This window comes from Benincasa hispida, chromosome 11 (genome assembly GCF_009727055.1).
Source record: "Benincasa hispida cultivar B227 chromosome 11, ASM972705v1, whole genome shotgun sequence".
Lineage (NCBI taxonomy): Eukaryota > Viridiplantae > Streptophyta > Magnoliopsida > Cucurbitales > Cucurbitaceae > Benincasa > Benincasa hispida.
In genome coordinates, this window is record NC_052359.1 from 27,362,760 (window position 1) to 27,378,230 (window position 15,471).

Consider the following 15,471-nt stretch of genomic DNA (forward strand, 5'->3'; position numbering starts at 1 on the left):
AGGGACTTGTGTGGAGATGGGAAAATTTGTCCCATTAAGATAAAAGGCACATTGATATTAAAAATCATTACTAAAAAATTGATTCACTAAATTGAGGATAAAATTTAATCGTACCAATTTCATCAATTTTTATATATCAAATTGAAATTGCAACATTCTTTCTTAAGGAAATCTTTGACTTTAATAGCTAACTTTAAAAGAGAAATGTAATAAACAAAGAACAGCAATAAAATTCTAAACGAAAAGGATTAGTTCCAAGTAAAAAATAAACATTAAATTATGTTTAAAAAATCATCAATAGAATTAGGGAAATTATAATGGGTGACCAAACTATTTAGAGAAACTAGAAATGCAATTTAGGTTTTTAGATTTTGCTGAAATAACAAAAAACCAAACCTTCATTTTAATTTTTTTCGTATTCCCATGTTACCCTCAAAAGTATTTCCTCTTTATGCACACCTTAAACCTTAAACCCTCTTCTCAGTCGTCTCTCGCTCTCACCGTTCTTCTTGATTACTTTCATATCTCTCCACACCAAAGGTTCTGCTACCACCACTGCCAACACCAACACCAACACCGTCGTTGCCAGCTCCGTCGTCTCTTCTTCACCCACTTTCAATCCCTCCTTTATCTCTTCCCCTCCTACGAAGAAAACCAAATCCCAACTACTTGCCCCAACAAGAACGGCCTCCACCACCACGACAACCCTTCTTCCAACATTACTCCCAATGACGCCGATTTCGACCCTTCCTCCATGGCCCTAGATGAAGTTCTCAAGCCCGATGAATTTATTGCTTTTGATTTTATTGTTATTTCGACCCTTCCTAATTTCACCTCTGCAAGAACATTTCCGGCATCCACAATAATGGCGGCACCGTCCATCCCCACCACCGCCTTCCGGTAATTATGATCCATCTATGTCTTTTCTTTTTAAATAATTATGTAATTTTTATGGGAATTGTGTGGACCGAGATGAATCCATATTAGGCAGGTGCAGTTCACAGAAGAAAGTGCAGTTTTAAAAAGACAGCCTGGATGAGTTTATTATTAATTTGATGCATGCCTTTTTCATCACATTTCCAAAACTGTCCTTTTCTTTTCTTTTATTTCTTTTGGTTCATAACAATAAATTCAATATTTCCAAATTATTCAACATTACTCGATACCCACACTTTCCTTCCCCCGACTCTTCCTTTCCCTTACTTTCCCTTTCCCCTCCATTTTTTACACAGACGACCGCTGCATGCACTGTTGAGCTCCGACGCTCCGATGCTCCAACGCCGTGCACTTTAGCTCCGACGCCACTGCACACTACCTCCGAATACGCCGTGTGCTTTAGCTCCAACGCCCCAACTCCTTTGACTATGCTTGTTGCTGGTTGAGTTCCAACACCTCAACGCCGCCGTACACTACCTCCGACGCCCCTACACACTACCTCCGAAGGCCGTCACACGTACTGGTTAGTTCTCTTCGATGGGTTGTGTTTGTGTTATTATTCTGATAAGGAATTTTTGTGTTAAAAAGAAAAATAATGAAAAAAGAACATGAACAACTTTTCTTTTCAACCCTTTTTCCAATTCGATCGAGAAGTAATTAATAGACTCATATGTCATTTTTACCAAAAGTATACATAAGTTTGCTTTTAGTAGAGAATATATTAAAAATGAATTGATTCATAATTTTTTCCCTTTCCCTTTTTGGAGGGAGAGATGCAATATAGATAATATTTCACATTCATACATTTCATCTTCTGTATAAAGTATTTTGCATTTCTTCTGTTAACACATGCTTAATGCTAGTTTGGATTTAATCTCTTAGGAAGAAATGGTTGTTCATGACAAAAAAATTGACCTCTACATCTGATATCAAACAGACTGAATGAAAGTGAAATCAATGAATCAGTACTGAACATCTAATTTTTCAACTAGGAGAAAATGAGAGTTGTTGAAATATGGAGCAATTGATGCTCATTCAAGCATCTAAAATTTAGCACTGAGGCTTTTATCAATAAAGGTTCATAATCGTTAATATTTGACTATTTTTCCTTACCAATGTTCTCATCACATGCTTGATGCAGACTGACCCCCATATAATGTAAGAAGGAATACTTGAAATGTAGTGATTTCTCTCATATTCTCATCAAAAATACCAAAACTTAGAGATAATGGAATATCTCTTTCATATAACCAAAACTTAGACATGTTTTATTCATTTGATTCAACTATGAATAAGGATTGATATTTTAATCTCTCAACAGAGTGTTTCTTTTACAATTTTCACACATCTTACGTATTATATTTGATTTTTGAAAATTAAGTTTATAGACAATATATTTTTTTTATCAACTTTTTATCAATATTTTGAAATATTAAATCAAGTTTTGAAAACTAAAAAAATATTTTTTATAAAATTATTTATTTATTTATTTTCTTTAAAAGAATTTCACTAGAATCTAAGTATTTCTTAAAAAAAGATGAGAATTATATTTGAAAAATGGCAGGAAAAAAGCACAAATTTCAAAAAAATAAAAAATAAAAAACAAAATCGGTATCAAACGAGGTTTAAAGATCCATACATGACTGGTCAATTTCCTCAACTTTTTAAATTTAGACTTATTATATTACTATTTTTATTGTTATAGTTTTAACATTTTCAAATAAATATTTTAATTTATAGTCAAATTCTAAGTACAAACAAATTTGTAGAAACCACCTTTTCTTGGTGTTTATGAGATTAATTAAAAAAAACAACAAAACAAAATCTTTGAATAACTATTTGTTTATTAATTTTTTTATTTATGAAAGTGTGCTTGTTTCACAATTTTATTATAGTCTTGTCCTCTTTTAAAAATACATTTGGGTTTTATTGAAATTTCGAAAGAAAAATAATAAAGTAAAATCTGATTTTTTTTTTTTAATTTGGTTGGATTTTAAAAACGTTGATAGAGGTTGATAAGAAATGCTAAGTTTGATTTTCAAGAAAAAAATAAATGATTATCAAATTAATCTAAATAATTATTAGACGATACTAAATGGTTCTATAATAAATAATGAAGTGCTAAATGGTTCTCTAAAAAATAATGAAATAAAATTGAGAGGAAAACTTTGATTTTTTAAAAATGTTTTTAATTCAACAATATGTTAATATCTTACCATGAATCAAGATTGAATTAATAATAGTAATAATAATAAAGACATCATAGTTTTCCTCATAGTTTAAAATGAGGAAAATCAACTCTTTGACTTTAATTACTTGTGACTGTGAATTCTGCTTTGGGGAAAAGAAAAAAAGAAAAGACATAATAGTTTAAAATCAATTTTACGTTATTTTAATACAGTAAATTATTTTGTTTTTGAAATAATATATTTACTTGATTACGTGGGAAAAAGATATTGTCTCATTTGTTTAATCAAAATTAATTTTTGCCTAATCAATATTAAATGAAAAATTTTCACAGAGAAAAAATGTTAAACTATTTACAAAAATAGTGAAAAAAACACGGTAAGATATTGATAGACTTCTATCAACGTCTATTAGTGATAAACTTCTATTAATGTCTATCACTAATAAACTTTTATAAGTTTCTATTACTGATAGACATTGATAAACTTCTATTAATTTTTATCAATCTTTATTAAAGAATATTAAAATTTGGTTATTTTGGGTAAATAACATTCCTTAACTTTTAAAATCTCTTCTATTAATTAATAGAAAGTTAATAAAAAAATATCACATCATCATTAATTCTGAAAGTTAGAAATCCTCTATCAGATTATATAAGTTTTAAATTTAGGAAAGAAAAACAAGAATTATTTATGAATCCAAATAGCTGAAAAGACATTTATTCTATAATGTTATATCATGGTCTTGCACGTTAAATCAACCTAGAAGGCAAGCTAAGTTTATTATTATTATTATTTATTTGACTAATAGAAAACAAGCTTTTCTTTGAATTTGAATTTTAATGTTCAAAGTTAAGTAAGCCCAAGATGATAGAAGTTCATAGACGTCTGGTTACTAACGGTTCATAATTACGATTTCTTAATCTCATTGAATACAGATAACGTTTCACTTTGATTCAATCTCTAATTCTCCATCAAATTGATGTGTTATCTCTTTTTCTAGTACAAGAAATGTAAAAAATTTGAACATCTTAATAAAGGAAAAGTAGTAAATGTTTTAATTGTTAAGCTATGCTAATGTCTAGTGAATATATATATATATATATATTTACAAGCTTACCTTTTTTCTTTGAGCGAATCTCTAAACTAATACTAATACAACAATTTTAACTCAATTTTACATGAAGGACAATAGATAATTTATTTTCAAAGGTGATTTATAGACTTGTCTTTGACTTTGACTTTTCTCAGTCTGGACTTTGGATAAAATATGAATTAGCTATGTGAGACATTGATTTTTCCAATTTCTCTGGTCTAGCTAGACAACTATACATATAAATCTTGTGTCTTATCCTTTGTTTTTTATGCATTTTATAAACACCTTTATTTGAATTTGTCTCTTTATTGATCAGCTATGGCAATGGCTCAACTTCTCATCAAACCACCTCAATCTTTCTCCCCATTCCTTGAATCTCCAAGGCCAAAGATTACAAACCCAAATAAGGTTGTTCAAAATCCCCGTTGTTTTCTTTCCTTCTTTAGATAAGCTTTTGCATTGTTGCTTTGATCCTGAATGTTCTTGAATTCCATTTTACTTAAAGTATTTAGTATTGTTAGTTATGCTTATAGTTTCGTTTGAGAGCGTCATCGACTAATAGTCCAAATGACGAAGCGAGGAATTTGGTAGGAAAAGAAACAGATGGATGGACCATTGACTACTCCGGTGAAAAACCAGCGACGCCGTTGTTGGATACTATCAATTATCCTATTCATATGAAGAATCTGTCATTAGAGGTAAAATTCTTGGTTGTTGAACACTGTCAATTTTCCTTCCATTGTGTCATTTCTTGTTGTTCTTCCTCATTATCATTTGATTTTTTTTTTCTAGGATCTTGAGCAGCTAGTAGCAGAGCTTAGAGCAGAACTTCTGTTCTCTGTATCCAAAACTGGAGGTCATTTAAGTGCAAGCTTAGGTGTTGTCGAGCTGGTCGTGGCACTGCATTATGTGTTCAATACCCCGGAGGACAAAATCATATGGGATGTTGGCCATCAGGTGCCTAGCCAATGAAAGTTGTAACAAAATGAGGTTTATTTTTAGGATTAAAGTTGATTTTGGTGATGCTTTTGCAGGCATATCCACACAAAATTCTAACTGGAAGAAGGTCTAGAATGCATACTATAAGGCAAACTTCAGGGCTCGCTGGTTTTCCCAAAAGGGATGAAAGTGTTCATGATGCTTTTGGTGTAGGACACAGTTGTACAAGCATATCAGCTGGTCTTGGTATGTCTTAAACTTTCCTTATTTAGCCTTTTTCCAGTTTAGAGGGTTTAGTTGTAAAGTAAGGAACATTCTTCTCTGTTTAATAAATCTTTTTTTTTTTTTTACTATCTACGACGACAAAAACAATGTAGGCATGGCAGTTGCAAGAGACCTTTTGGGACAGAAGTACAATGTCATTTCTGTGATTGGAGATGGAGCTATGACAGCAGGTCAAGTATATGAGGCGATAAATAATGCAGGCTATCTGGATACAAACATGATCATTATTCTCAATGACAACAAGCAAGTCTCATTGCCGACTGCTACGCTTAATGGCCCTGCTACTCCTGTTGGAGCTCTTAGCAGTTCTTTAACCAAATTTCAAGCAAGCACACAATTTCGAAAACTTCGTGAAGCTGCAAAGGTAAAATATTAGAGGATTGCATAGAGTTTACTACAAGTTAGGTTTTATTGGAATGACTTTTGAAATGTTTAGAAAACATTATAATGCATTTAGAAATTCATTTAATATAGAACATTAGTTTATCAAAGTTAATGACTTTCACACCATTCTTTGAAGGTCATCACAAAACAAATTGGGGGGCAAGCCCACGAAGTTGCAGCGAAAGTCGATGAATATGCAAAAGGTTTGATAAGTGGTACGGGACTGAAATTTTTCGAGGAACTAGGATTGTACTATATTGGTCCAGTGGATGGACATAATGTGGGGGATTTGATCACCATTTTTGATAAGGTGAAATCAATGCCAGCGCCCGGACCAGTATTGATCCACATCGTTACAGAAAAAGGGAAGGGCTATCCTCCAGCAGAAGCAGCTGCAGATAAAATGCGTGGTTAGACTCTATTCTAATTGAGCATCTTGTTTGTTCCATAGATTCTTTGAAATACTTATTTCTTTATAAATCTTACAATAATGTAGGAGTAGTTCAATTTGACCCCAAAACAGGCAAGCAATTCAAGACAAAATCTGCCACACTTTCATACACTCAATACTTTGCTGAATCTCTTATAAGAGAAGCAGAATTGGATGACAATATTGTAGCCATCCATGCTGCCATGGGTAGTGGAACTGGTCTTAACTATTTCCAAAAGAGGTTTCCAAAACGTTGCTTTGATGTTGGTATTGCCGAGCAACATGCTGTTACATTTGCAGCTGGTTTAGCGACAGAAGGTATCAAGCCATTTTGTGCTATTTACTCATCCTTCCTTCAAAGAGGGTTTGATCAGGTAAGTATACATGGAAAGATTTAGGAGCCTGCTTTTTTAAGCAATTAGAAAGTCAGGGCCAAACAGGTCTTTAGGTAAAAGTTGCAGCAAAAGAATACTTTTCATTATTGTATTATACTAATTACTAACTATACGGAATGGTCATCAAGGTGGTGCATGATGTAGACCTTCAGAAACTACCTGTCCGCTTTGCAATGGATCGAGCTGGTTTGGTCGGTGTCGATGGCCCAACACATTGTGGCGCATTTGATATAACATACATGGCTTGTTTGCCAAACATGGTTGTCATGGCTCCATCCGATGAAGCTGAACTAATCCACATGGTTGCAACAGCAGCGATAATAAATGATAGACCGAGTTGCTTTCGGTTTCCAAAGGGCAATGGGATTGGAGTTGATCTTCCTCCTAATTTCAAAGGAACTCCAATTGAGGTTAGCATGAAATAAACCAACCCTTTAAGCATTAAGGAGGTTACAAAATACTGTCTCAAAGTAAAATGTGACATATTCTTTGGTTTTGTTGAATAGATTGGTAAGGGGAGAATACTGGTGGAAGGCACTAGAGTTGCTCTATTGGGGTATGGTTCAATAGTTCAACAATGTGTTGGAGCTTCAGAATTGCTAAAAACAAGAGGCCTTGCTCCAACCGTGGCAGATGCTAGATTTTGCAAACCTCTGGACACTCAACTTATAAGGCAACTGGCAAAGGAGCATGAAATTCTGATTACTGTGGAGGAAGGCACCATTGGAGGCTTTGGTTCTCGTGTATCCTATTTCCTTAGCTTGACTGGAAATTTAGATGAGCATCGTCTCAAGGTAATTACAAAAAAAATAGTTTCATTCTATTTCATCAATTTTGGCCCCTCGTTTTTAGTTTTTGGCTTTTGGAAATTAAGCTTATTTCCTTCCCTATTTCTTACATTGATTTGCATCTTTCTTAAGTACAATGGTTGAATTTTTAGCTAAATTCCAAAAACAAAAACACCTTTTGAAAAGCTACTTTTTTTAGTTTTTAAAATTTGGTTTGGTTTTTTAAACCATTAGTAAAATATAGATAACAAAGTAAGAAATTTGCAAGTAGAAGTAGTGTCTATAGGCTTAATTTTAAAAAATAAAATGGTTACCAAATAGAGGCTTAATTATCTTAATTTAACTTATACGAGATTTTTTGTTTGTTGCATTTTTAGCTGAGATGTATGGTTCTTCCCGATCGATACATTGGCCATGGATCGCCACGAGACCAAATCGAAGAAGCAGGACTATCATCTAAACACATAGCTGCAACAGTCTTAACTCTTTTGGGCAGATCCAAAGAAGCTTCTTCTTTCCAAGTTTCAACACCTAGGAAGTGAAGTTCTAAGTAGGAAGCTATCTATATATCTACAAAATCATATGGATATGTTTTTCATATGAAGCAAGACAACTTTTATGTGGATCCAGATGTTAGTACTAGTGAGATAGGAAAAGATTGTCATAGATGACAATGTATCAAACTCACCAATGATAATATAATCCTAGGATCCTGATTAGGTGAATAATTTGCAACACAGAATAAAAGAATTTTAAATCACAGCAGGATTGCTATCAACACACATAGTTGCAATGGTCCATATTAAAAACAATCTTATCAATTAGTTTCTACAGCAAAAAATTCAAAGTATTAATAGGAAGCTTTAAATCTTTACGATATAAGAAAGAAAAATGAGTACCATTAGTGATATATATGATGTTCGTCTTCATTTACGAATTCAATAACATTATGAGTCTTAACTTTTTATATATGTTGAGTTCAATATGTGTGGTGAGGATTTAAACTCACCTTATGGTCAAAGTGTACATGCCTAAATAAATTATCTTTAGGTTGGTATCTGGGCTAAGAAAATAAGAAACTTTCACGTGAAGGGAATTAGCATCTAAAATAACTATCATATCTGTATTGTCGAAGAAAATGATCCCCTTCAACCAAGGGCCAAACCATATATCCTAATAGAAAAACAAACCAAGTATTACAATTTGTCTCAAACATGAAAAATAACCCTCCAATACCAAGTCGAAGAACTAAAGGGGCAAATCACATCCATGAACTTCGACTATGTAAAATATAGGCCTCCACTCAAATGACTCATAACAAGCCCGAACGGATTAAGATAAGTCATAATAACTTTATGAGGACAACAACATTTCAAGAAGAAATATGTCAATCTCCAAGTTCTCTTTGTCGTGGTTCGACAATGCAACATTGACCACTCCCACACCATCCAACTGCTCTTCTAACAATAGGAACAAAGTAAGCAATCTAATTTGTGAATATTCTACACCAAAAGCACAAAAATGCTGGCAAGATAGACTTGAAAATTTGAAGAATCGAACAACTAAGTTGTAACCGGGGAGTGGAAAAAATCCTAGTTGCCCAACTTCTTACACGGGTAGTTACTCTTTCCAAAAGAGGTAAGTAATCAACATAAAAAAGTCAACTTGAAATAAGAGGCAGATTAAGATAACATACAAAAAGAGTAGCACCAAAGGGAGCTTTATAAATGCGGAGAAGCCCTCAAACTTCACTAAGGGTCATGTCAATACAAAACATCAAATTCTCAAGTCTTACCTAAAGGGAATTGAATCCCAGTAGAAGTGTGAGATCGCTTTATTTGATTTCTTGAAACAATTAAAAGCAAGTAAACAAGAAAAAGGTTAAGGACCATACCATTGCTGACACGTGATTGCAGGAAAACTTCTTTTGAAATTGGTAGTCTCATTCTTAAATTCTTCAAATCCCACGAGGTCTTCCTTGTTCTGACTCTGGCAAGGATTTAGCTTGTGGGAACCGCTTCTTGAAAGAATAAAGGGAACAAGGAAGAATATGTTCTTAGAACTTTTCTAAGAAAATTGAGAGAATTTCAAGAGGTAGAGTTTCAAAGTAATCGTAGAGATTATTCTTGTAGAGAATATATTCGATGAGGCCTCCCAAGGGCCCTGTTTAATGGGTTACTCCTAATCATAATGGAATAACCTTTTTGCAAAGATTTTTAATTAAATAATTAATAATATCCAATGTTAATAAATATCTACCCAAATAATATCTCACATTAAATGGTTTAAAATATTTAAATCATATTTAAATATTTACTCTTTACGGGATTTAATTATCTACTAATAACTAATATTAAAAGATCTTTATTCATTTTATATCTCATATTAAATGAATTTAAATATTTATTCTCAGCATTATCTCTTTAACTCAAATCTCATTCAAATTAAATAATTAATTTTTTAAATTATATTCAAATAAATTAATTATCCCAACATCTATTTAATTTGAATCTCATTCAAATCAAATAACTAATTTATTTATATGGATCTCATCCAAATAAATAATTAATAATATGAATCATATTTAAACAAATTAATTCTCCATGTTATAAAGCTATAATTTGAATCTTATTCAAATAAACTATATAATAAATCATATAATTAATTTTATTCAATACAAGTAATATTTTCCCTTATGAATTTGAACCTTTCAAATTTTCTTTCAACAAATTTGATCTTTATTGTTATGTGACGAGGTAGGAAGAGAACCTTATGGACCTATAGATTATTAGCTCCAATGATGATTAATTAATTAAACTCTCCAATTAAATTGACCTTCATTCATTAATTGCATGGCAAACCACTATAGACCAATAGTTAAACTCTTATGCACTTGCAGCATAAGTTGCAGCTATGGATATAATCAATATAAGCAAGTCGATCCTTCACGAGTTGTTCACAATTACAACTTGGTCAAATTGTCTATTTCATCTCTGTAATTACATCTTTTCCTTAAATCTCACTAATTTCTCTAATGAACAATTTGTTTATGGTCCAACCATAAACTAAGTACCTCTCTAGCCAATGAGAGTGTGGGATCCCTTTGTTCAAGATCTAAAATTAGCATTTAAGGGAACTATTCATCTACTTATTGAAAGAACCACAGTGAAGTTTCTTGAATGGAAGCATGGGATCAGACCAAATACCCAAAATCTATAGAACATAAATTTTACAGCAAAAACATACAGATTATGCATTTAAAAGAAAATTGCAGCATGCTTTAACATAGAGAAAATAGAATAGTAAAAGGGTTTAAGAAACCGTATCCTTGAAGAACTCTTCTTCATTAGATTCCTTCTCCAAACCTTGTTATGAACAAACTCGAACCCTCTAACTGTCAAAGAGGACACCACCACGAATGTTTCCTCTATATTCTCTAACCGTCTGGCTATTTTGGAAAAAAAAGGATTAGAGAGAGATGAGAGGAAGAGATGTTTTTCCAATTTTATTACAGAACTTTTATGCATCTCTCTTATGAAAACCACCACCTTAGGAAGAAGAAGAATAACTTCTCTTTTTTACTTCTCATTACCACGTTTTTTTTGGAGAAAAGAGGGGAACAGAGTTACAACTCCCTCCCAAAATGATTTTTAAATTAAATTAAATTAATTTAATTTATTTTCATAAGTTAATTTAATATATATTAGATAATTTATATGTTAACTACCTTATCATATAATATATATTAAACTATATGTTATGTCAAATATAACACTTAACCTCTAATTTCTTTATTGTATCAAATACAATATAACGTTTCTATTCTCTCGCCAATGGCCTTTAATATAACTCTCATTTATATTAAATTGAATTATGTGAATCAAATTCATATAATTAATATTTGAATCATATTCAAATATTTATTTCCTCTCAAATAAACTTTATATTATAATGTATCAAAATACATTTTAGTAATTATATCATATATAATTAGATTAAATTAATTATATCACATATAATTAATTTCCTCAATTAATTTGAACAATTCAAATTAATCCAAAAATTAATTCTTACTATTTCCCATTGACCTACAGAGGGGACCTCATGGATTTGTAGCTTGAAGCTCCAATTGTACGTGAATAATTAATAAAATTCCTTTAATTAAATTATTCACTATTTGTCAACTGTCGAGCACTCCATTAAAGACCGACAGTTGCACTATTCACACTATAGATATATTTCTATGTTCATTGGATATAACCAATCGACACTTCACAAATTGCTCGTAAGTATAGTTGGGCCAAAATTATCGTTTTGCCCCTGTAGTTATTTAATCTCATCGAATAGAGATCACAGTCCAACTATGGCCAAACCCTTCTCGGACCAGGAGAGGGTGTGGTGTCACATTGTTCAAGCCCTGGAAACAGCCTTAAGGGAACAATTTATTTACTTGCCCCAACATTAGGGAATGAATGAATTTCTTCTTGTGTAGTTGTGTTTCCAGCTCCCCAACCAGACGAATCTCCAAAATGATAGGCTTGTTGAGTCGGTGATCTGACCACTCTCACCCATACAAATCAAAGAACCGCCTTCATAGGCATGAGTTCACAACTCATTCAGGATTTAAGTCATGTTTCCTATGGTCATCCTAGTGAAATGAAAGTCTCTATTATGAACGGTGTTATATAATAAGACTAAATATATCGTGGTCTGATCTTATACAAACTCTTTTGTATAGAATATCGCTGCTCGCATGTCTCCACATGAATGATCAGGATCAGATCATTTGTAACACTTTACAACATTGTAACATCTACAAAGTGGACCATACTCGTAATGTCACAAGGATAAGGTATCTGGTTTTATCCATCTACTACAGACCATTTAGGTTATCACTTAAACATGATCCACTTATATGTCGCTACATATATGTTCAAGCTACAAAGATAACCTTGGATGTTAGTTTATTGTTTTTGGTTAATGCAACTAATTTTTGAAATAAAACATCACATATTTTATTACATAAATAAAATGTTTGTATATTGCAATTTCAAACTATAGGATCGTACGAGATTTAGGATATCAACCCTAACAATCTCCCACTTGACCTAAAGCTAGTGAGGCGTACAATGTAAAATTTATACTAAATACAAAGTACACAAAACAATAAACTAGGGCATAACACGTCCAGTACAAATCTCCCACTTGCCCTAGTTTAAACGTAGTCTGCATAGACCCACGCTTTACAGGTGACCCTCAAAAACCTTAGTTGTGAGGGCCTTTGTAAAAGGATCAATAACATTGTGCTCCGAAGCTATATGTGTGATGATCACTTTTCCTCGATGCACAACACCACTATTATCACAATAAAGTGTAATGGGCTTTGACATGTCTGGAATAACCTTCATATCAATCAGAAACTTCTTGAGCCAAAAAGCTTTCTTAGCAACTTCACAAGCCGCTACATACTCAACTTCCATGGTGGAGTCAATAATGCATCCTTGCTTGGTGCTCCTCTAGACTACTGCTCCTCCGTTAAGAGTGAACACTGATCCTCATGTGGATTTCCCAGAATTCTTATTAGTCTGAAAATCAGAGTTCGTGTATCCTATAAGGATCAAATTTTAGAACCATACACAAACATGTAGTCCATCGTTTTCCCTAGATACTTGAAGACATTCTTAACAGCGGTCCAGTGATCATATCTTGAATTAGGCTGATATCTACTGACTATCCTCACCGGATAGTAGATGTCAGGTCCAGTACATAACATCGAATACATCAACCTACCAACAGCCGATGTATAGGGGATTCGTCTCATTTCCTTAACCTGTTGAGGTGTCTTAGGATATTGTTCCTTAGACAATATTACTCCATACGTAAAAGGTAGCAAACCTCTCTTAAAGTTCTGTATCGAATACTTGAAAAACATATTTTCAATGTATGATGCATGACACGATTTCCACCCTTCTTCCAACATTACTTCCAATGACGTCGATTTCAACCCTTCCTCCATGGCTGTAGATGAAGATCTCAAGCACGATGAATTTATTGATTTTATAAACTCATTATGATCCATCTATGTTTTTTTTAAATAATTATGTAATTTTTATGGAAATTGGGTGGTCCGAGATGAATCCATATTAGGCAGGTGCAGTTCACAAAAGAAAGTGAAGTTCCAAAAAGACAGCTTGGATGGGTTTATTATTGATTTGATGCATGCCTTTTTCATTAAATTTCCAAAACTGTCCTTTCTTTTCCTTTTATTTTTTTTGGTTCATCACATTAAATTCAATATTTCTAAATTATTTAATATTACTTGATACACTAAATTTTGATTTCGATACTCCTTCCATTTCACGAGTTAACAACCTTGATAATCGATATCATTGGCAATCAAGTAACTATTAATATCAAATCGTAATCAAACAACAATCATATAACAAGTGAGTAATATCTATATCTTTTTCAAAGGTTTTCAATAACCTTCAATAAAGAGTTGATAATTTTCAAAGATTTTTTAAAAGCATTTGATAAATATAATATCTTTCTCAAAGATTTTCAATGACCTTCGGTAGATAATTTTCAAAAGTTTTTTAAACTCCTTTGATAAATATAATATGTGTCTCAAAAGTTTTCAATAATCTTTGATGAAGAATAAATAGTTTTCAAAGGTTTTTTTTAATGTCCTATGATAAATATAATATATTTCTCAAAGAGTTTTCAATAACCTTCGATAAAGACTAAATATTTTTTAAAAGTTTTTAAATCTCTTTGATTAATGTAATATTTTTTAAAGGTCTTTTTTATATCGTTCGATAAAAGATGGTCGAAATAGGTCATTTTTGTAGTGTTACTTGACATTTATAAAGCGTCAAGTAAAAACGGAATGAAAAAATCTGAAAATTTCTACCAACCTCCACTTTTTTTCATTATTCTTGACGTTTTTCTTCAAATTTATATGTTACTTGACGTTTTTAAAAAAGTTCCATGCATCAAATAATGTGGTTTTTGTAGTAGTGTTACTAGAATAAAAGACATTTGTCCAAAATATATAAATTTCCAAATATGCATAAATCAATAATCTCACAATAATATTGATGCTGGTATGATATACATTCTCACTTAAAATGAAAATAACCTATGTATGCCCACCCCTAAACCACACAAAGTATAAATGAATAATGATTCAAACCCACACAATATATGTAAAGCCCTTAGCCAGATCTTGCTTTCTCTACACTTATTTTGGTCCATAAACCTTCTTTTGCTTTCCCAAGAAGAGATAATGCTAGTGAAACAATATGCATAGAAGACAACCCAGCTTCCTCTAGTTGGTGGTTAGGCAATCCTTGCTCGATGTATTTATCAGGAAGTACCATAGCCCTAAACTGCAAAGACAATAATATTACCAAATTACAATTGGAAAATTGAGTACATGTGGATCGAAAAGAAGTACTTGGAAAGTCATTTCATATCGATATCGAGTTTTCTCAAAATCATTACCTTAAGGGGTCCATCTAAGATTCCAGTTAAGCTTAAGAATTGAGAAACATGTGATCCAAAGCCTCCTATTGAACCCTCCTCTACAGTGATAAGGATCTCATGCTCCTATGCCAAACGTTTGATGAGTTTTGAGTCGAGAGGCTTGCAAAATCTTGCATCTGCAACCGTCGTCGAAACAACTCGAGTTTTCAGAATTCTAGCAACTTCAAGACATTGTTGAACTATTGTTCCATACCCCAAGAGAGCAACTCTACTGCCTTCCATCAATACCCTACCCTTCCAATCTACTCAAAAAGTTCTAAACATCGAGGACAATTAACCATTTAGCCAATAATATATTCCAGTTTCAAAATCGAACAAATGGTAAAAATTTCACAAGTCTTATTGCTAGGAGTGTTGGTTTCTTTTTTTGTGTTCATGTTGAGAATCACATGTCATTGTAGGGAATGACTTGTTAAAAAGTATCTTTTTTTTTTACTAAAATTACTTGATTCCTTTTCCATAACATTTTTTTTAACAGAATACG

At 32.3% G+C, this 15,471-nt stretch overlaps 1 protein-coding gene across 3 annotated transcripts; it reads left to right on the plus strand.

Annotated features, from left to right (window-relative positions):
- The first annotated feature begins 489 nt into the window (after positions 1-489).
- LOC120090221 (probable 1-deoxy-D-xylulose-5-phosphate synthase 2, chloroplastic) lies at positions 490-8,188 on the plus strand. 3 transcript variants are annotated; one of them, XM_039047769.1, is made up of 12 exons: positions 490-900; positions 1,233-1,459; positions 4,535-4,626; positions 4,752-4,916; positions 5,011-5,175; positions 5,253-5,403; positions 5,535-5,806; positions 5,963-6,236; positions 6,323-6,630; positions 6,780-7,061; positions 7,158-7,445; positions 7,817-8,188. In XM_039047769.1, exons 3-12 carry the CDS (start codon positions 4,537-4,539, stop codon positions 7,979-7,981), a joined length of 2,160 nt encoding a protein of 719 aa, XP_038903697.1. In that variant the 5' UTR covers positions 490-900; positions 1,233-1,459; positions 4,535-4,536; the 3' UTR covers positions 7,982-8,188. The 3 variants fall into 3 exon arrangements, with proteins under 3 accessions (XP_038903697.1, XP_038903698.1, XP_038903699.1); XM_039047770.1 differs by having other exon boundaries at positions 4,810-4,916; XM_039047771.1 differs by lacking the exons at positions 490-900; positions 1,233-1,459 and having other exon boundaries at positions 4,539-4,626; positions 4,740-4,916.
- Positions 8,189-15,471: the final 7,283 nt, after the last annotated feature.

What these genes read in the sequence shown, in the direction of transcription:
- LOC120090221 (XM_039047769.1), top strand. Translation starts at nt 4,537, where the DNA reads ATGGCAATGGCTCAACTTCTCATCAAACCACCTCAATCTTTCTCCCCA. An exon ending in AAGCATATCAGCTGGTCTTG is followed by an intron (nt 5,404 to 5,534) that starts GTATGTCTTAAA and finishes AAAACAATGTAG; the next exon opens with GCATGGCAGTTGCAAGAGAC. An exon ending in AACTTCGTGAAGCTGCAAAG is followed by an intron (nt 5,807 to 5,962) that starts GTAAAATATTAG and finishes CATTCTTTGAAG; the next exon opens with GTCATCACAAAACAAATTGG.